The sequence below is a fragment of the Pseudophryne corroboree genome, chromosome 4, assembly GCF_028390025.1.
Source record: "Pseudophryne corroboree isolate aPseCor3 chromosome 4, aPseCor3.hap2, whole genome shotgun sequence".
Lineage (NCBI taxonomy): Eukaryota > Metazoa > Chordata > Amphibia > Anura > Myobatrachidae > Pseudophryne > Pseudophryne corroboree.
The window spans coordinates 332058985-332081819 of record NC_086447.1 but is presented as its reverse complement, the minus strand read 5'-3'; the positions used below and the strand labels follow the sequence as shown (position 1 = coordinate 332081819).

Below are 22835 nucleotides of genomic sequence, written 5' to 3'. Positions count from 1 at the left end.
CCGCCGATTTTCCGGACCATCTTCATGCTTCTGGCTCTGTAAGGGGGACGGCGGCGCGGCTCCGGGAACGAACACCAAGGATGGGTCCTGCGGTCGATCCCTCTGGAGCTAATGGTGTCCAGTAGCCTAAGAAGCCCAAGCTAGCTGCAAGCAGGTAGGTTCGCTTCTTCTCCCCTTAGTCCCTCGTTGCAGTGAGCCTGTTGCCAGCAGGTCTCACTGTAAAATAAAAAACCTAACATATACTTTCTTTCTAGGAGCTCAGGAGAGCCCCTAGTGTGCATCCAGCTCGGCCGGGCACAGAAATCTAACTGAGGTCTGGAGGAGGGGCATAGAGGGAGGAGCCAGTGCACACCAGATAGTACCAAATCTTTCTTATAGAGTTCCCAGTCTCCTGCGGAGCCCGTCTATTCCCCATGGTCCTTACAGAGTTCCCAGCATCCACTAGGACGTCAGAGAAAATATGGTGAAAATAAAATACCATGTGGTCCATCACAATGTAGTTTGCTTTTGGTAATACTGTATGTGAACTAAACATAATTTTAGCCTTTATCAGAAGTTATAAATACATAGAAAAGATTATCTGGGAAGACAGAACTTTATCTCTGTGTCACAGACGTTCTGGCCATTACAAGGTGATATACTGTAGTTGTGTAAAGGCTGTTAGGCTGTATCAGCAGTGCTTCATTTGCAGCACTGACAGAAGACTGGGTATTGTTTTCACCAGAACCAGAACAACCATTGCAGTGACTACAGGTACTTACAAAGATCTAACTCATTTCTATTTTCATACTAGGCGCTTCTAGATTCAGATATGCTAAAACTTGTCCAATTGTTGAATTTCTAACTAAAGGTCTGATTCAATTACAACACGTGTCTCGTTCTGCTTCCAGTCCCCAGAGATGTGTGCAGAAGTTAGTGTACAATTCCATACCGTCATTGCCGTTATGGGAGCAGGTCCATTGCCACAAAGCTCCTCCTGTCTTATTTAATCAGGCCCTTACTTTCTTAATTTAATTTTCTTTCTTTGGGAGAGATGTTTTAATTTTTTTAAACAGGACATGTGGAGAAGTTGCCCATAGCAACCAATCAGAATCTTGCTATCATTATATAGAATGCATTTGATAAATGATAGCTAATATTTTATTAGTTGTTATAGGCAACAACCTTTGAGATGACTGGATGAAACTACAGCTTATAAAGCAGGGATAACCCCTTTTTTCAAGTTCTCTTACCTGAAAAAGTAATTTACCAACAGGAATACCACAGAGAAATCAAAGAAAGCAGAAGTACCACTATCTCACTCGAGCTCAGAAAATGTGGGATTTGTGATATAATTCAGATTTGGGATATGAGAGACTCACCTGCAGTGCCACTGTTAGAACAGCTTGTAAGATATTTCCTTGTGTTGAGAGGAGGTGGAACTTGGTCCTCCCAAGACTCCTCATCAGGTGAGGACCAAAGTCTCCCTCCTGTGCGGATTCTTAAAAGTGTTGCACGGGTAGGGCAGCATGAGAGAGGATGCCATATATATATATATATATATATATATATATATAATGTGATGTCATGCCCTTCCATAGGAGTGAAACTGGAAACAATGGGCCTGATTCTGAGTTGGACACACAGTGCTATAATATGCAGATCTCTGTAGTATGTTCTTGTCTTTGCATTGCTGTGCCTATTGTTTCTCCAACCGCAGCTATCATCATTAATATCTGCAGATACCACCTGCCCCGTGCTGGGTGCTAAAGATCCATCTGCAACAAGTATCTCAACCCATGTACACATGCCTCAAACAGGCTCACGAGTTGGGCTACATGCTCAGGACACTCCCAGGAGACACATCTCTTCTGTGTGTTTGCCCTGTAACTTCCTAATTGTATGTAAAGGTATGGGGTGGGTTCTGAGTCAGAGGTAAAGTGGCAGTATTGGTGGGTATGTGTGGGATGTGAGACTCTTGTACAGCTATTGCAGGGGTCCATGTGTCTGCAGGAGAAAGCTATGCCACCCAGTGACCTTACACCAACTGCCATCATTAGTAACAGCACTTGCACCAGCCTCATCCGTCAGAAGCAGGCTTCCCTTCTTCATACACAGAACTCAGAATTAGAGATGTGCGGCGGGAACTTTTCGTGTTTTTATTCTAATTCCCTGCTCATGTTTTGGTTATGGGTTGGTTTTGCCAAAACCACCCTTTCGTGTTTTGGTTTTGAATCTGGATGATTTTTGAAAAACCCCCCCATAAAAACAGCTAAAATAACAGAATCTGGGGGTCATTTTGATCCTACGGTATTATTAACCTCAATAACATTAATTTCCACTCAGTTCCACTCTATCCTGAACACCTCACACTTCACAATATTGTTTTTAGGCCAAAAGGTTGCCCCGAGATGGCTGTATGACTAAGCTAAGCAACACAAGTGTGCGGCACAAACAGCTGGCCCATCTAGGAGTGGCACTGCAGTGGCAGACAGGATGGCACTTAAAAAAAACTATGCCCCAAACAGCACATGATGCAAAGAAGAAATAGAGGTGCAATGAGGTTGCTGTATGACTAAGCGAAGCGACACAAGTTTGCGGCACAAACACCTGGCCCATCTAGAAGTGGCACTGCAGTGGCAGACAGGATGGCACTTAAAAAAACTAGGCCCCAAACAGCACATGATGCAAAGAAGAAAAAGAGGTGCAAGATGGAATTGTCCTTGGGCCCTACCTCCCACCCTTATGTTGTATAAACAGGACATGCACACTTTATAAACACTCATAAAGAGCTCCTTTCCACTGTGGATGATGCATGCAACTCATATGAAGCTCCTTTCTACTTTGGACGCTGCATGCAACTCATATGAAGCTCCTTTCCACTGTGGATGCTGCATGCAACTCATGAAGCTCCTTTCCACTGTGGACATTGCATGCAACTCATACAGAGCTCCTGTCCACTCAGGATGCTCTATGCAACTCTACGGAACTCCTTTCCTCTGTAGACACTGCATGTAACTCATAAAGAGCTCCTTTCTACTGTGGGTGCTGCAAACAAAGCACACAGAGCTCCTTTTATACTGTAGATCAGGGGTGGCAAGACTTTTGGGATCTGGGATCTACTTATTGTTCACTTACTTACCGGTGATTTACCAGTGTCAAATAACACCAATAATAATGCTCACATTTAAAAATAGCATTAACAATGATGCCATCAAATAACAGCACCAATAATAATGCGCACATTTAAAAATAGCATTAAGAATGACAACATCAAATAATCCCCCTCTGTGCAAATTCCCCCCTTTGCAGACCCCCCCTTCCACACCCCTGCATAATAGCCCCCTGTACAATACCCTCCTTTGTGCAAATCCCCCACTTTTCAGATACCCCCATTCCAGTCGCCTGCATAATAACCCCCTGTAAAATCAGTGCCATAACTAGCTATGTGCGAGAGGGGCATTGCACACAGCGCAATGCGCTGTGAGGTGGAAAAGCTCTGCATGCACCCGCCGGGTGGAGAGAACTGCTATTTTGTTGGGTGATCACCCGCCGCCTGCTTCCCCCCCTGGCTGCGCCGCCGCTGCTCCGCTCACCAGCGTTGCTTGCTACTGTGGAGAACTGGAGGCATCACCCGGCAGCAGCTGATCTTGAGGGGAGGAGGCTGAGGCGCTGAACATGCTCTTCAGCAATTCCTTCTCCCCTCAGCAGCGCTACTCAACGCCGGGCGTGACGTCATCATGCGCGGCCAGGGCAGCCAGGAATCCTCTTCCTCTTAGCCAGCCAGCGTTCGGCACCTGACAGTCGGAGCTGCAGCAGCAGAAGAGCCGGGGGAAGACATGGAGCAGGGACCCTACACCAGCGCCTGTCAGCGCTGGATTCATCCATCCAGGAGTCGCATTTACACCAGCACACACCACCACCACCACAGGTTAGGGACTTATTAAAGCCCCCCTTCCACCCCTGGGGTGCCTCTCACCTTCTTCCTTCATAGCTCTCCCCTCCATAGCTCACCTCTATCCCAAGCCCTCCCCCCTACGTTCCTCTCACTCACTCTCTAAATGTCCCCCTGCGTTCCTCTCTCCCCCTAAACCTCCCTCTGCGTTCCTCTCTCCCCCTAAACCTCCCCCTGCGGTCCTCTCTCCCCTAAACCTCCCCCTGCATTCCTCTTACCCCCTAAATCTCCCCCGCATTCCTCTCACTCGCCCCCCCCATGTTCCTCTAACTCGCTCTCTCCCTAATCCTCCCCCCATGTTCCTCTCACCTGCTCTCTCCCTAATCCTCCCCCCGCGTTCCTCTCACTCACTCTCACCCTAATCCCCCCCACCCGCATTCCTCTCACTCTCTCCCTAATCCTCCCCCCGCGTTCCTCTCACTCGCTCTCTCCCTAATGCTCCCTCTGCGTTCCTCTCACTCGTTCTCTCCCTAATCCGCACCCTGCGTTCCTCTCACTCACTCTCTCCCTAATCCTCTTCCCGTGTTCCTCTCACCTGCTCTCTCCCTAATCCTCCCCCTGCGTTATTCTCACCCGCTCTCTCCCTAATCCTCCCCCTGCATTCCTCTCACTCGCTCTCTCCCTAATCCTCCCCCCATGTTCCTTTCACTTACTCTCTCCCTAATCCTCCCCCCACATTCCTCTCACTCGCTCTCTCCCTAATCCTCCCCTCCGCGTTCCTCTCACTCGCTCTCTCCCTAATCCTCCCCTCCGCGTTCCTCTCACTCGCTCTCTCCCTAATCCTCCCCTCCGCGTTCCTCTCACTCGCTCTCTCCCTAATCCTCCTCCCGCGTTCCTCTCACTCGCGCTCTCTCTCTAATCCTCCCTCCGCGTTCCTCACTCGCTCTCTCCCTAATCCTCCTCCCGCTTTCCTCTCACTCTCTCTCCCTAATCCTCCTCCTGCGTTCCTCTCACTCGCTCTCTCCCTAATCCTCCCCACACGTTCCTCTCACTCGCTCTCTCCCTAATCCTCCCCCGCGATCCTCTCACTCGCTCTCTCCCTAATCCTCCCCACGTTCCTCACTCGCTCTCTCCCTAATCCTCCTCCCACTTTCCTCTCACTCGCTCTCTCCCTAATCCTCCCCCCGCGTTCCTCTCACTCGCTCTCTCCCTAATCCTCCCCCCGCGTTCCTCTCACTCGCTCTCTCCCTAATCCTCCCCCCGCGTTCCTCTCACTCGCTCTCTCCCTAATCCTCCCCCCGCGTTCCTCTCACGAGCTCTCTCCCTAATCCTCCTGCCGCGTTCCTCTCACTCGCTCTCTCCCTAATCCTCCCCTCGTGTTCCTCTCATTCGCTCTCTCCCTAATCCTCCCCCCGCGTTCCTCTCACTTGCTCTCTCCCTAATCCTCCTCCCGCTTTCCTCTCACTCACTCTCTCCCTAATCCTCCTCCCGCATTCCTCTTACCTGCTCTATCCCTCGCTCTCCCCCCGCGTTCCTCTCACTCGCTCTCTCCCTAATTCTCCCCCTGCGTTCCTCTCACTCTCTCTCTCCCTAATCCTCCCCCGCGTTCCTCTCACTCTCTCTCTCCCTAATCCTCCTCCCGCTTTCCTCTCACTCGCTCTCTCCCTAATCCTCCCCCCGCTTTCCTCTCACTCGCTCTCTCCCTAATCCTTCCCCCGCGTTCCTCTCACGAGCTCTCTCCCTAATCCTCCTCCCGCTTTCCTCTCACGAGCTCTCTCCCTAATCCTCCTCCCGCTTTCCTCTCACGAGCTCTCTCCCTAATCCTCCTCCCGCTTTCCTCTCACGAGCTCTCTCCCTAATCCTCCCCCCGCGTTCCTCTCACTCGCTCTCTCCCTAATCCTCCTCCCGCTTTCCTCTCACTCGCTCTCTACCTAATCCTCCTCCCGCATTCCTCTTACCTGCTCTAACCCTAGCCCTCCCCCAGCGTGGTCCTCATCTGCTCTAACCCTCGCTCTCCCCCCACGTTCCTTTCACCTGCTCTAACCCTGCCAAATGTGTAAAAAGGGGGACTCTGCTTCTGTAATGTGTAAAAAAGGGGGACTGCCTGCCTAATGTGTAAAAAGGGGGACTCTGCTTCCGTTATGTGTAAAAAAAAAAAAAAGGGGGACTGCCTGCCTGATGTGAAAAAATGGGAATCTGACTGCTGTAATGTGTAAAAAGGAGGACTCTTTTGTTAGGTGTAAAAGGGGGCTCTGCCTGCTGTAATGTGTCAAAGGAAGCTCTGTGGCCACGCCCCTTTCACATGAAGCCACACCCCTATATATTTTGCATATGTAAGGAGAAGGGGTGCGCTGATGCTGTTTCTTGCACACAGCGCTAAAATTTCTAGGTACGGCACTGTAAAATATTTCCCTTTGTGCAGATCCTCCACCCTTTGCAGATCCCCCCTTGTGTAAAAAAAACAAAAAAACCTTTGTGGAGATACCACGTTCTGTGCAGCCCCCCCCCCCCCTTTGCAGATCGTCACTCCCCTTGTGAAGAAACCCCCCCTCTGCATAACTGACCTAACAAGTTGTCACGCTGCCTAGCTTCAGTCCTCCCTCTCCCGCAGTCATGGCTCCCGCTTTCACGCTGCATGGCCTCCCGCTGGATGCTTCTCCTATCGTTGCCACTGCCGGCTGGATCAAACTGGATCCAACTAGCGCCCAGGCACCTCACATAGCGGGTGACGTCATTACGTCACCCACGCACACTGCATCCCTGGGAACTGTGAAGAGAAACAGCGGCAGCAGGCTCCTTACAGTTATTTTCTGTTAAGTCTGTCGCGATCTACCGGTGGATGCTCTGCGATCTACCGGTAGATCGCTATCTACCTTTTGGTCACCTCTGCTGTAGATGCTGCATGCAACTCACACAGCTCTCCTTTCCAATGTGGATGCTGTATGGAACTCACAAAGCTCCTTTCCAATGTGGACGCTGTTTGGAACTCACACAGCTCCTTTCCAATGTGGACGCTGTTTGGAACTCATAAAGAGCTCCTTTTCACTGTGGATGATGCATGCAACTCATATAGAACTCCTTTCCACTGTGGGCACTGCATGCAGGGCCACCATCAGGGGGGTGCTGGGGGCACAGCTGTCCCGGGTCCAGCCTCTCTGCAGAGAAGATAGGGCCCAGGCTGCTCATGCCGCCATCCACCTGCCACTGCTGTTCCTGTCCTCCACCCACCACAGGCTATCTTGAAAATGTCCTTCCAAAATGGCCACTGCCTCAGAGGAGACAGTTATTAAAGATACTAGAGGAGCCTGCCTATTTTGTCAGTCCTGGGCCCCACAATTTTTGATGGCAGCCCTGACTGCACGCAAAGCATATGGAGCTCCTTTCCACTGTGGCTGCTGTATGGAATTCATAAAGAGCTCCTTTTTACTGTGACATTGCATGCAAAGCATATGGAGCTCCTTTCCACTGTGGCTGCTGTATGGAATTCATAAAGAGCTCCTTTTCACTGTGACATTGCATGCAAAGCATATGGAGCTCCTTTCCACTGTTGACGCTGCACGCAAGGCTTTTGCTCTTTTCGCTGCATGCGCAGTCTGCAGAACATGGTCAGATACATCTGCTTTTGAACTTGAACCTGAATCAGGCCCAATGAGTTCAGAAAATGTTATATTTAACCACTTGCCTGTCATGGTCGCATCAGATGCGACCACACCAGCAAGTGTCTTATCTGACCTGGTCGCCCAGGATGCAACCAGTCAGATAAACAGTGTTAGCAGCTGCAGGAAAGAGAAACCTTCCTCCGCTACTGCTAACAGAGGGACCGGAATAAGTATAAGTCCAGTCCATTGCAGTGGTGCTATGTTGTCCTGCATCAGTACTGTGGTAGGGTCTTGTGCTGCATCAGTCCAGTCACAGTGGTGGTGTCCTCTGCTGCCATATGTCCAGTGCTACTGTATAAGTCCAGTCCAGTGGTGCTGTGTTATCCTGCATCAGTCCAGTGGTGGTGTCCCTGTGCTGCCGAATATGTCCAGTGGTACTGCCGTATATGTCCAGTGATACTGCCGTATATGTCCAGTGATACTGCCGTATATGCAGTGGCGTCACAAGGCGGGTGCGGGGGGTGCGGCCCGCACCCGGGTGTGACACCAAATGTCAGCTCCTCCGCAGTGACAGGAGCCAGGTGCTGCAGTGTGAAATTCCGTTACAGCACCCGGCTCCTGTCATAGCAGAGGAGCCGACAGCACACTGAGACCGTCTCTGGGGGAAGCCCAGCATCTCCGGAGATGCTGGGCACGCCCCCAGAGTGACGACCCCGGTATCCCCGCGAAGCCACGCCCCCTAGCTGTAAGGCCACGCCCCCTTTTTTGCCGCGATCGCGGCAGTACATCAGGGGTGCGCACCGGGTGTCACCACACCTGGTGACGCCTCTGCGTATATGTCCAGTGATACTGCCGTATATGTCCAGCAGTACTGCCGTATAAATCCAGTGATACTGCTGCATATGTCCAGTGATACTGCCGTATATGTCCAGTGATACTGCCGTATATGTCCAGCAGTACTGCCGTATAAATCCAGTGATACTGCTGCATATGTCCAGTGATTCTGCCGTTTATGTCCAGTGATCCTGCTATATAATTCCAGTGGTACTGCCGTATAATTCCAGGGGTACTGCCATATAATTCCAGTGATACTGACATATAAATCCAATGGTACTGCGTATAAATCCAGTCCAGTGATACTGCCGTATATATGTCCAGTGATTCTGCCGTATATGTCCAGTGATACTGCCGTATATGTCCAGCGGTACTGCCGTATAAATCCAGTGATACTGCCGTATATGTCCAGTGATACTGACGTTTATGTCCAGTGATCCTGCCATATAATTCCAGTGGTACTGCCGTATAATTCCAGTGGTACTGCCGTATAATTCCAGTTGTACTGCCATATAATTCCAATGATTCTGCCATATAAATCCAGTGGTACTGCGTATAAATCCAGTCCAATGATACTGCCATATATATGTCCAGTGATTCTGCCGTATATGTCCAGTGGTACTGCCGTATAATTCCAGTGATACTGCCATATAATTCCAGTGGTACTGGCGTAGAAGTTCAGTGATATTGCCGTATAAATCCAGTCCAGTGGTACTGCCATATATGTCCAGTGGTACTGCCATATAATTCCAGTGATACTGCCGTATAATTCCAGTGGTACTGGCATATAAATTCAGTGCTACTGCCGTATAAATCCAGTCCAGTAGCACTGCCATATAAGTCCATTGGTACTGCTGTATAAGTCCAGTGATACTGCCGTATATTTCCAGTGATACTGCCGTATAATTCCAGTGATACTGCCGTATATGTCCAGTGGTACTGCCGTATAATTCCAGTGATACTGCCGTATATTTCCAGTGGTACTGCCATATAATTCCAGTGATACTGACGTATAATTCCAGTGAAACTGCTGTATATGTCCAGTGTTACTGCCATATATGTCCAGTGGTACTGCCGTATAAATCCAGTGATCCTGCCGTATAATTCCAGTGGTACTGTTGTATAATTCCAGTGGTACTGGCGTATAAATCCAGTAGTACTGGCATATAAGTCCAGTCCAGTGGTACTGCCGTATAAGTCCAGTGATACTGCCGTTTATGTCCAGTGGTACTGCCATATAATTCCAGTGATCCTGCCGTATATGTCCAGTGGTACTGCCATATAATTCCAGTGATACTGCCGTATATGTCCAGTGATACTGCCGTATAATTCCAGTGATACTGCCGTATAATTCCAGTGATACTGCTGTATATGTCTAGTGGTACTGCCGTATATGTCCAGTTGTACTGCCGTATAATTCCAGTGATACTGCCGTATATTCCAGTGGTACTGCAGTATAATTCCAGTGATGCTGCCATATAAATCCAGTGATATTGCCGTACATGTCCAGTGATACTGCCGTATATGTCCATTGATACTGCCGTATATGTACAGTGGTACTGCCGGATAATTCCAGTGATACTGCCGTATAATTCCAGTGGTACTGGTGTATATGTTCAGTGATACTGCCGTATAAGTCCAGTCCAGTGGTACTGCCATATAATTCCAGCAGTACTGCCGTATAAGTCCACTGATACTGCCGTATAATTCCAGTGGTACTGCCATATAATTCTAGTGATACTGGCGTATAAGTTCAGTGATACTGCCATATAAATCCAGTCCAGTGGTACTGCCGTATAAGTCCGGTGATACTGCTATATATGTCCAGTGGTACTGCCGTATAATTCCAGTGATATTGCCGTATATATACTCTGTTGCAAAGTGGATTACTGAGGCCATAACAACTATGCTGGTGTTAGACATGCGTCCAGTATCCACCATTAGTGCAGTGGGACTGCAGTGCCATTCCAAGATGGGCCAGGTGTTTGTGCTGCACACTTGTGTCGCTTAGCTTAGTCATACAGCTACCTCATTGCACCTCTTTTATTTATTTGCATGATGTGCTGTTTGGGGACTAGTTTTTTTAAGTGCCATCATGTCTGCCATTGCAGTGCGACTCCTAGATGGGCCAGGTGTTTGTGCAGCACACTTGTGTCGCTTAGCTTAGCCATCCAGCTACCTCATTGCACCTCTTTTTCTTCTTTGCATCATGTGCTGTTTGGGGCCTATTTTTTAAATCTGCCATCCTGTCTGCCACTACAGTGCTACTCCTAGATGGGCCAGGTGTTTGTGCCGCCCACTTGTATTGCTTAGCTTAGTCATACAGCCACCTCGAGGGAACCTTTTGGGTTAAAAACAATATTGTGAGGTGTGAGGTGCTCAGAATAGACTGGAAATGAGTGGAAATGAATGTTATTGAGGTTAATCATACCATAGGATCAAAATTACCCCCACATTCTGTTATTTTAGCTGTTTTTATGTTTTCTTCAAAAATCATCCAAATCCAAAACCAAAACACGAAAGGGTGGTTTTGGCAAAACCAATCCAGATCCAAAACATGAGCATGCAATCAGAACCAAAACCAAAACACAAAACACGAAAAAGTGCACGCCGCACATCTCTAGTTAAAATAAATGTATAGCTATTTACTGAGCTGTTTCATAGCTTTGCCCAGAATATGGTTTAGTAGCTTACTATGACCACAAGATGGTGCTATTGTACATCATAATGTATAACATGCTTTATTCAATGGAAGAGAATTTACACAAGGAGCTTCTGTGGGATACCTACCAGAATCAGAATCAGCTTTATTGGCCAGGTATACTTGCGTATACTAGGAATGTGTCTTCGGTTTGCTATACAACAGCCAAGTAGGTAACAGATAAGCAGGTGTGTGGGGGGGGGGGGGGGGGCGGGGGGGGGGGAGTAAAGTCACACAGATAAGTATACCATAGGGACACAAGTTAGTTACATGTACGTCTAGTCAGTCAATGTTCAGGAGTTCAGCAGGCGGACCGCTTGGGGAAAGAACTTTTGAGGCTTCTGGTGGACCTGGCGGGGACGGCCCTGTAACACCTGCCTGAAGGAAGCAAGTTAAACATGCTGTGGCCAGGGTGTAGCTGGTCCTTTACTATCTTCATTGCCCGCTTTTTAACTCTGGACAGGCACAGGTTCTGGACTGAGGGAAGGTCGGCCCCGATGATCTTCTCTGCGGTTCTGACCACCTTTTGGAGCCTGCATCTGTCCCTCGCGCTGGCGGAGCTGTACCATACCAGTATCGAGGAGCACAGTACCGACTCCACAATCGCGGAGTAGAAGAGGAGCAGAAGCTTCTGTGGGATGTTGGACTTCCTTAGTTGCATGAGGAAGAACAACCTCTGCTGCGCTATTCTGACAGTGGCGTCAGCGTTGGACCCCCATTTAAGGTCTTAAGGTCCCGGGGCGGGGGGGACTGTAGTTAAACTCTATAAGTGCAGTGATCATCCTATTTGGTGACACTGTGTCCCCTTATTTGTTCAGGCTTGTCTAAATTTTCAACAAAGCATATGGATTTGTGGAGCAATAATCTGCAATAGACAAGGAGTATGGGGATAGCATTCCGTGCTAAGTAGAAGGTAGGCACAAAGGTGTGCCTTGATTAGCAAAGAAGATCAAAAACCACAAGATTACTTCAATGAGATGGAGATGGTGCATTTATGTGGGCATACTATGCTTTTCAGAAGGGACCACAAAAATATTTGAATTTTACAACAGCTCTGAGCTAGCAGAAATCAGGGGTTATATTTACTAAATGTCGATTTTGATATTTAGAATCGACCATAATAGAACCAGCATCCTTGCAAAATTGGCTACAGTGTTTCAATTCCAATTAGCTCAATTACTAAAAGTCGATTTTGAGTTCCTTTTAAAAATTGCTTAGTGATGTGAGTTCTATTTGCAGTTCTAAATGTGTTCTATTCATCAAAATTGACCCTAAATTTATAAAAATTGACCCAAAGTAGACAAAATTATACAAAAATATTTCTATTGCCAAAACAGGTCACATGTACTGTATTATCCACAAACGCCTTCATTCCTGGGCTAATTTGCTGTGACTTTCAGTGTCATTATTTATTTTAGGGACGGCTATTAGTGTGGTCATCATTGATGGTTGTCATCGATGGCAATATTGTAAGTGGCCACCGATGGCAGCCCACTATTCAGTGGATGACCATTGATGGTTTCACCAACTGATGGTCATCCCATTTCTTTGACTGACTGGCTCATGGGCCAATCATAACCCCGGGGCAGGGCTTTGTGGGTGTCAGGGGAGGAGCTGTGCTCCATGTCCTGGCACCTTGGGGAGCGAGGGGGGGGGGGGGGAGATATTTGATTATGCTGTGCCTTCGATGGAGGGAAACCATCTGGTTCTCCCCATCGATTGAAAATGTATCCTGCATCAGCCGTAAGCCATCGATGATTGTGAATCATTGATGGTCAGTGACCATCCCTGATTTATGTAGCCACATGCTTCTCTCCCATGTATTTTCCATCATATTGAGGTTTCAGACAAATCTACATGATACAAAATTACATAGAACTATTTTTGATGGTTCTATTGAAAATGGTGATTCTTGGGTCGATTTTAAGTTGATTTTCAAATCGACTATTAGTAAATATGGGTTAGGAATGTTAAAATATTGAAGATTCTATTGTAGTTATATTTAAGTGTAAAGTTCTATTTCAGATGATTGGGTCCATTTTGAGTTGATTTCGAGTTTAGTAAATACCTGCCACAAAAAATTGACTGAAAACCAAAATCGACTTTTAGTAAATATACCCCTAGGTCTCACCATACACCTTCCATGGGGTGCATGTGGCACCTTGCAATTGAACTTTGTCAGACCTCAATCTTAATACCCAGCAAAATTGTCCTGTGCATATCAGAAACCATGCTTAAATTATGATTCCTGGTTCAAACAGAACAGCACACAATTGTACATGTACTATACTCTGACACAAATCAGCAGCGCTAATTAGTGACAGTTTTGTAAACTGATGGCAGTACCAGGGCTGGCATCATAAATTGTGTGGCCCAATACACTTGAAACAGACAGGGTTCCCCTCCTCCTGAAACCATCAACCCTCACCCTCAAACACATAGAAATATCACAGAGCCCTGGAGCCAAGAGCATGTGCATGCCAACATACCATACTTGCCTACTCTCCCAGAAAGTGTGGGAGACTACCGAATTTGCTGCCATTCCCCCAGACCTCCACAAGAGTAGGCTGACCTCCCACATCCTGAAAGTGGCCACAATGTGGACTGGATAATGCCGCAAATCACTGTAAAATGGGGAAGGGTCAATATGAAGTATTTATATGGAAAACACGTCAATTTGAGGCAATTCTAGTGAGGGAGTGGGTTTGGGCCCCCACTCCAGAGAGGTATTAAAAAAATGGGTGTAGAGTGGGCCCCCCTTGGACCCCGAGGCCCGTGTTCTCCGCATACACTGCACCCATTATAGATACGCCAATTATTCCAAGCATGAGGAAAGCCGTAACTAGACATTTTGGTTCCCGGTTCCAGAAAGAGAATTGGTGCCCCCTCATAATCAAAATAGAGACAGAATCAAAAATATAGGGGCATGGCTTCTTTGGGAAGGGGCGTGGCCACAGAATAGTACCAATTCAAATTATAATGCACAGTAGTGTCCATTAGTCACATTACACTACACAGTAGTGTCTGTTATTCACATTACAATGCAAGTTAGTTACATATCACCACACAGTAGAACCCCTTATACACGTTATGCCACAATAGAGCTGCTTATATGCGTCATGCCACAGTAGATTCCCTTATACAATTTATACCACAGAAGAGCCCCATATATTATTATTTATTCTTATCGTTTATTTATATGGCGCCACAAGGGCTCTTCAGCACCTAACAAAATACACAAACAAATGAGGAATACATAAACGGTTGAGGAGTTTGGAGGCAAAAGGGAGAAGAGAGATGGTTCGGTAGTTGGAGAGAGTATTAGGATCAAGGGTCAATTTTTTAGAATAGGTGAGACAAGGGCATGCTTGAAGGCAGAGATATGGCCAAAATGGGAACAGGCAGGAGAGATAGTGGAGGAGGCCGGAGGGGATAGGGTTAGTGGAGAGGTGGTTGGGAGGAGGCCCGGATGAATACCATTATTTCATCTCCAGATACAGGGGAAAAGGAAGTCAGAGTTGGTGATGTAGATGGGCAAGTGTGGTCAGGGAAAGGAAAGGGGAGGTTGTCGATGGTTGTGGGTGGTCAGGGATAGGAGGGGGAGGTTGTTGAGATGTCCTGACAAATGGAGTCAATTTTGGATGTAAAGTAGGTGGCAAAGTCAAGGGCAGAGAGTGAGGATGGGAGTCAAAGTGGAGGTGGGCAGAGGAAGGAGTTGACGGTGGCAAAGAGATGCCGGAGGTTTTAAGAGTGGGAGGAGATGAGGCAGAAGATTCTGTGGGGATATCAATTGGGATGTTGAAATTATCTAGGATAATAGACGGAATGTCTGAAGAGAGGAAGTGAGTGAGCCAGGAAACAAAGTGATTGAGGAATTTGGTGGGATTGCCAGGGGGATGGTAAATGACAGCTACGCGAGGGTGAAGAGGTTAGAACAGGTCCATAGCATGGACCTCAAATGTAGAGAATATAAGGGATGGTTCTGGAGTTGGTAGGAGTAACCAAGGACAGAAGGACCCCAACATCACCACCAGATCGACCTCCAGGCTGGGGGGGAAGAGGGTGTGTGAATGTGAGGCACCCAGTGGAGAGTGCATCTGGAGAAGTGTCAGAGGGGAGACACATTTTTCTGCATAGGCTAAAACAGGAGATCCAGGGAGTTGGAGATGAAAAGGTCCTGGGTGGGGACTAATTTGACAGAGCTGGCATTCCAAAGGGCACAGGAGAGAGGGATAGAGTTTGTGGGAGAGAATTAAATGAGATTGTCACGGTTGCTGTAGCGTTGAGGTGAGATTAACTTGGAGGGCAGGGATGATGTGAGAGTAGTGATAGTGTGGGTGCCTGAGCTAGGAAGAGAAACTGCATGTGCTGGGCAGGGACGGAGTTCAGCATGAGGCAGATGGAGGTGACGTGAGATGACAAAGAGAGGAGAGGAGGGAGGGAGGGAGCAGGGCTGAGTGGTTGGGTAGAAGGCCAATGTTGGGACAGAGGTGAATGAAAGTGGGGTAATAGGAGAGGAGGGGAAGGGAAGCAGAGGGGTGGATGGGAGACACGAGGGGAGAAAGTAGGAGGTGTAGGAGAGTAGGGGGGAAGGATAGAGGTGCGAACAGGGGGCAAGATACAGGATTAGGTAGACACTGGGTGATGGGAGGAGTTGAAGAAAACCTGGACATAGTGTGGAGTATGCAAATAGGGGGAGGATAGAATACTGGAAATAGGAGTGGAGGCTGTAAGAGAAACAGAGCAGTATATTTACAGAAATGCAGGTGAAAGTATGGTGTTGGTAACAGTGTAAGCTCAACGGCAGTAAATTTATTTTGAAGTCAGAAAAAGTGCAGAAGCTGATTTTGACTGTGTAAGAATTTGAAATGAGAGGATGTGAGTGTGGGAGGAAAAAAAGCAATGGTGATTCAGACAGGCCTTTAAAGGCAAATTGCATTGGTACAGTTATGCAATCACAAAACTGAAAGTACAAATAAAAGCATTTGCTGGTGAAATGGAACGTTTTTGCAATTTCCAAAACAGGAAGTTCAGTGCTGAGTATCCAGGTTAAACAACCAGGAGGTGAATTATGTGAAGTTTAAGTGAACTCACATTTGCTTGTTGAAAGTAGTCCTTCAGTATTTTTATAGAGCGGCCTCCTTCTGTTTCACTTCAGTTTAACAATGGTATAACACTGAAGTTATGCTTCAATTTTATCACAGTTTGATAAATATACACAAAGTCTTAACAGCACCAGCCTATACAATGATACTTAAATAGAAAGACAATGCATGTGTGCCCAATGATTGGAACCACTCCCCACCCCCTAGAATGGCAAGCAATAAATTACTTTAAACAAACAAGCAATACATACCAAATAGCTAACAAATGGGTCTATACATTTAGAAACGGAAGAAAATACATCAGACTGAGATACTATGCAACAAAGGTTGAATTTGGAATACCTATGAGTTTCAAAGTAGGCGTATAAAATAGAAGGCAGCAGTAGATGTTGGTAGCTGTAGTCAATTACCTGTGGCTTTCAAAGCAGGCCTATGAAAATACAAGGCAGCAGTAGATATTGGGAGCTGTACTCAATTACTTGAAGATGACAAGAAGAGAAGATGACAAGCTGAAGATAAGTTAATTCTGGTATAATGCCAAAGGAAGTTACATTGTAACAAGACCAAGCGCAAATAGAAAACACGAACACATCTCATTGAAGTAGAAATAAATGTAATAATAATAAATTTCAGAGGCATTTAGTGCGTAGCAAAAAGATTTTTTAATTAACGCACTCTTTGTTTCCTTCACATATCTTTATTTTATCCTATATTTCGCTGGTTTTTAACGTGAAATGATGAATTAATAAAAGTTATGTTTTAAATACCCAATAGTGCACCACTAAGGACAGTCAACCCTCTTTTCTCTCTTTATATTTGGTCTAACAATTTGCCTGTGGTAGCACCTCCCTTAATATTCTCTCAAAAGCGGGGATTTTCCCTATAGTAAATTTATTGGGGATCCTTCTAACAAATGGAAAATGAGTTGTGCGACTAATATCTCTGATATCCTCACCTGATTAAATAAATCTAGAAAACAGTAGATTGTAGATGAGAACTCCTCACTTAAGAAGATCATTTAGGCATCCAACCCCAAAAAATGCATCTCCAATAGTGCATATAGTAAATCCACACCCAAACAAATTCATGACCCCCAACCAGTGCCTTATACTTGCAAGAATTAGTGGCAAATATTATTGCCTGTGATTTGTGGGAGCTGGAGTGATTCCAGCAAGATCATTATATTTAAAGCATCAATTAGTTTAAAGACAAAGCCAAGTTAGTTTTGCCATTAAACTAATTGCCGTTTTAATCTAGTGACTATTTTGCTTGAATTGCATTGGCTTTTGAAAACCGTGGGTGATTACATTTATAACAGTAGGCCTGTGTAAGCATATTGGTAAGTTGACCAGAGGATACATGCAGAGATAAGTAGAGCTGATAATAACTAAACTAGTTTAGAGTCAAACATTTTACATCAATGACCAAGATTAATACAGGAAATAACGGCAAGACATACATTAGAGTAAGACCGATGTTGCTGGATTGCAGGAGTGAACAGAAAAAATAATGACAAAACATACATGCAAATGGAAAGACATCATATCTAAATGCAAATAGAGAGACAACATTATTTGTTTTCTTCCAGTGAAGTCTTTAATAAAAGCTGATGCATGATAATATATTGTACAATTGGATTTTAAATATAATCCTTTTAAATACATATATGTGTTCTGTTTTAGACATAAGATGTATATCTTTTTGCTCCTTCTACTTGGATTTGGGACAGGAGAATGCAGCTCTACAGCATCATGTACAAATAATTATGATTGCCCAAAGGACTACCAAGAAGTCTTCTCAAAGGAAACCATCATTGACATCCCTAAATCCATAAAGCAAAAAACCACTGAGATCTTCATGGTGCAAACAGGTATTTCATCCATCCAAAAAGATGCATTCAAATACATGACTAATCTGCAAAAGATATTCTTTATTAATAATAAAATTTCATTCATTGAAGTTGGTGCTTTTGATCATTTGCAAAATCTCACTGAACTTGAGATATCTGGCAACACGGAATTAAAGGAGCTAACAACTGGAATCTTCTCAAATCTTGGTAACCTGAAGAAGCTTGTTCTTAAAAATAATAATATAAGTACTGTGGAGGCAGGCATCTTCGACAGTCTACAGAACTTAGAAGAACTTTACTTAAACTACAATCAGTTGACTTCTCTTCCTCCAGATCTTTTCAACTCACTTGCAAATCTCACAACGTTGCATCTAGCAAAAAATAAATTGCCCATTTTAGCTGAGGACATATTTAGTAAATTGACCAAATTAAAAGTCCTCCGCATCTATGACAATGAGCTCAGTGAGCTGCCTCAAGGTTTGGTGGACAGCAATTCGGAACTGACTGAATTCAGCTTCTCGCAGAACAAGATAAAGGTGTGGCCCAAAAACTTTCTGTCTAAATCGAAAAACCTTGAAAAATTGTTCTTTGAAACAAATCTGATCGAAGATCTTCCAGATAAAATGCTCTTTGGTCTAAATAATATTACACAGCTCAAACTCAAAGGAAATAGACTCCACAAGTTTCCAGACCAAATAACTGATGGTGCTTTGATTAAAGAACTTGATTTAAGCAATAATAATTTAAGAAATATCCCTGCAGGCGCATTTAATAATTTCAATTCTTTATCAAAGTTGATTATTTCTTCAAATCAAATCGATAATGTGACAAAAGAAACATTTTCTGGCCTTGATAAACTAACAGAGCTTAATTTAGAAAATAACTTCCTTAGTAGCCTGCCGGATGATGTGTTCTCATACCTTGTAAAATTAAAAAAATTAAAGACACTTAAACTCACAAAAAACAAATTCACCAACTTCCCTGTTGATTTGATTAAATTAATTCCTAAAGTATATTTAAAAGATAATCCTTGGAACTGTGATTGCAATTTGAAAGATCTTTACAACTGGATAACCAATAATAAAAATGTTCAAGATTGGAATAAACTATTGTGTGAAATACCGACTCATTATAGTGGAAAGACCATCACCTCATTAAAAATAGATGAATTCATTTGTTTAACAACTCCAATGATTGCAACACAAACCACAAAGTTACCAACAACCACTGCAGCAGTCATCACAACACATCCAACTACCAAGCAACCCACACCTCAACAGGTTACTACACAACTTTTCACAACTCTAAAAACAACAGTTGCTCTCACAACCATTCTGCTACCTACAACTCAAGAAACTACAAATCAACCAATTACAACTATTATCCCAACCATCAAAATCACAGCAATGAAGCAAACTACTCCAGATTTAACAACTTTGAAGGTTTCAACACTCCAAGAAACAACTTTACAAACAACTACCATGACAACCACAGAAACAACAAACTCACAGCCTACAACTGCAAAAACAACACTCCAAGAAACAACTTTACAAACAACAACTACCATGACAACCACAGAAACAACAAACTCACAGCCTACAACTGCAAAAACAACAATGCCACAAGAAACTACTTTACAACCAACAACTCGAGTTCACACTAGTACTACAGAACCTACAACGCTCCAAATTATAACTACAGCCACAGAAACAACAAGTGCTGCTCACACAACAGTTAGCTTGACTACACCTCACGAAACAACGCGTGAAGAAGAGTCCACAGCAACGTCAATGATATCTGTACATACTAGTGAGAGCACAACACTGGCTGTCAGTACAATTATGCTGACGTCCACCCCACATGTTCCTACAACTACAATCACAAGCCCTACCGCTCCATGGAAGCGGACTACTTTATTTACTACCTTGGAGGCAACAACAGAGATGTCCTCTGCTAAACTGACATCTACATATACTTCAGCAAATAAGGAAACCAGCCAGTTACCCATGACTACAACAGAGCTAACTACCAGAGAGACCTCTACACCACAAGCAACTAATTCAGCTGAAACAACAGTGTTTGTGATGAAATTAAATGCACTGAGTACAGTCTCCTTAGCACCAACCACTCTGGTGATGAATGTGACATTCCTTCCATCAATGACATTGCAATTTAGAGCCAGTGATTTTTTTCTTGGATTACACCACTGCCAATTTTTATTTGTCTCCTATGTAACACTATTGTGCATTGAAATCTGTTCTACAATCTTTCTAATAACATTTTCTTACACACTACACAAATCTATACGCAGTGTAAAGGTACCAGTACGTCCTGTAAGGCTGGTATACATGTATAAGAAAAAAGATAGGTCTTAAGTGTACTCACACTTTACCCAACTACAATCTCAGTGTCTAAACCTCAGGACAATGCAGGATCAGTCAAAGAAAAGATAATAAGACAGGGTATATATATATATATATATATATAGATAGATAGATAGATAGATAGATAGATAGATAGATAGATAGATAGATAGATAGATATAGGTTAGGCTTATAATACCATTATATAATATTGTGTTACTATTATCACTGAAAATAAATGCTGTTGATAATGTACACAGTATTCTATTGTAAGGCATAACAGTCACCTGTGTAGAACTATGACTAATGGCAAAGCTTTGATTAAAGTCTTTATCACATAGTAACAGGCAGGGCTGTTTCTTGACAATATAGCTCCCTGTGCGAACAGTAAAATTGCGCCCACCCCTGAATATTTCATGTACATCCCGAGAAACATATGTGCGTGCCTTGTAGCGCTGCCTGCTTGCCACATGTATTGATATGAGCGGCACAGTGCACAGTACATATTTTAATACATAATAAAGTGTCATAAGTGTCATTAATGATATGCTGTATCTACTACACATTTTCTTATTAGCCAATGCCTGCAGGTGTCACATGTGCAGCTGCATTGTATGGCAAGCAAACACAGGTCTGCAGCAATATTAGATTGCAAGCTCTTGGGGACAGAGGGACAGTGATATACTTGCTCCTAGTTCTCACTGATAGGTATGGAAGGTAGACTGAGACATGCAGCCATCTACAGGCACATTCGTGCTGCCCCCCTCTGTGTGTAATCACTGAACCGGATCACCAAGTGCACTAGACCTGACCAGCTTCTGACTCCATGATTACAGTCCCTGGCTCTTGTTGCCCTTTAGCCACCTCCGATACAGGCCCTGGACATCCCTGGTATATCTGTCCATGGCTGAGCCTGACCCGTCCTGCAATGTCCCAGTTAGTTAAACCCCTTTCAGATCGCAATGCCAGGTCCCACCCAGGAATTGGTAACGGGTCCTTCCCGGGTTCGAACCGCCCATTGGACCCTTTCACAATGGCTTCCTGACCTGGCAATATGCCCGGTCGGGTTGCCATCGTGGGTGGGGTGTGGAACTGGCATTGGGGGTGGGTGCGGAGGCGGCGCTGGGAGATGATATCATCTCCACGCCGCCTTTGCCTATTCTGTGAATGGGTCCCGGGCCGCATCGACCCGGCGGGTTGTTCACACTGCACCTGACCCGGTAATAACCTGAGAATAATCCTTCTTTATTCCCAGGTCGAATTACCAGGTCAGGCGACCTGGGAATTCGGCAGTGACCCCTTTCACACCACACAGTGACCCGCGTCGACCCGGCAATATACCGGCTCGATACCAGGTTTTTTGTGTGGTGTGAAAGGGAAATTAAATGCCAGCCTCAGTTCTGCAGCCACAACACTTCCTGTACTGGTAAGTGACCTACTGTGCCACCTGGGTAAGGTGGGCCGATAGAAGCGGAACATGTTCCACCTCCAAATATAACTGATGGAAAGCAGTTCTGTCCCATTACCGCCCACTTTAACCCTTGCCTGTGTGACTGCACTGGCTGCAGGCGTCCCGTGAGCTTACACGTCTCGCCGGACCCTAGAAATGGCCCTGGTAACAGGTGAACTCAAATCACTCTTTTAGACTACTGTTCTTCTTGGACCTGTCATGGCATATGTTTAATGGAACACAACTTTATATAATGAAACACCACTCTATATAATAGTTTATTGTACTGTGGAGCCTATTATAATAATGTAGTTTGCTCAGAGGGAGGCAGGTGGGGAAATCACTGAATCTTGGATCCAACAAATTTGTTAAATTTTCTTGGATCCCTGGGAGGAGATCCACATACTGTTATATAGATTCTAGAGCCTATAAACGCATGATTTAAACATAGATTTTCAACTATGAACTAAAGGTCTGTAACAGCCATTCTCACCGACATGGAGACATACACTTTCGGGAATAGATGTACAATCATAGAATTACATCATGATTAAGCAGATCTGTCCAGGAAATTTTGAAAAGTGTGTTGTTGGTCTGCATGAAATATTTTGTTCCATGGCTTTAGTTAAAACTTTACACATCAAATAAAAAAAAAATACAAAAAACAATAGACAGACTAGTTGTTTTACACTGGTTGTAAGAAAACCAGGACCCGAACTTGCAGTTGGGGAAAAGGGGGTGAATGAAGGAAACTTGCTGTTTTGTAACATGATTGCTGAGATACTGACGGTTGTAGACATATCTACTGCGTATTCCCACGATCAAACTTTTGTTTTCTTTATATGCGTCAGGGGTGTGTGTTTTACTATAAACATCTTGCCTCTATGCTGCTACTTTTTAAAGTGGTTCAAAAAATGTTATGTAGAACATTCTGTTTTGGAACTCTGCAAAAAATATGTACTGTTCAGCTGTTTGCAATGTTCTGTATGACCACAGGATGGTGGCATTGTATATTCTATAACACTTGCTCAAACACAGTCCTGGTGGACCCATACCAAGT

General features: G+C 45.0%; 1 protein-coding gene across 1 annotated transcript; it reads left to right on the top strand.

The window, feature by feature from the left end:
- Positions 1-661: 661 nt before the first annotated feature.
- On the top strand, positions 662-20870 carry LOC134909491 (carboxypeptidase N subunit 2-like). Its single transcript, XM_063916415.1, has 2 exons — positions 662-753; positions 17796-20870. The coding sequence occupies exon 2, from the start codon at positions 17803-17805 to the stop codon at positions 20335-20337; it is 2535 nt and encodes an 844-aa protein (XP_063772485.1). The 5' UTR covers positions 662-753; positions 17796-17802; the 3' UTR covers positions 20338-20870.
- Positions 20871-22835: the final 1965 nt, after the last annotated feature.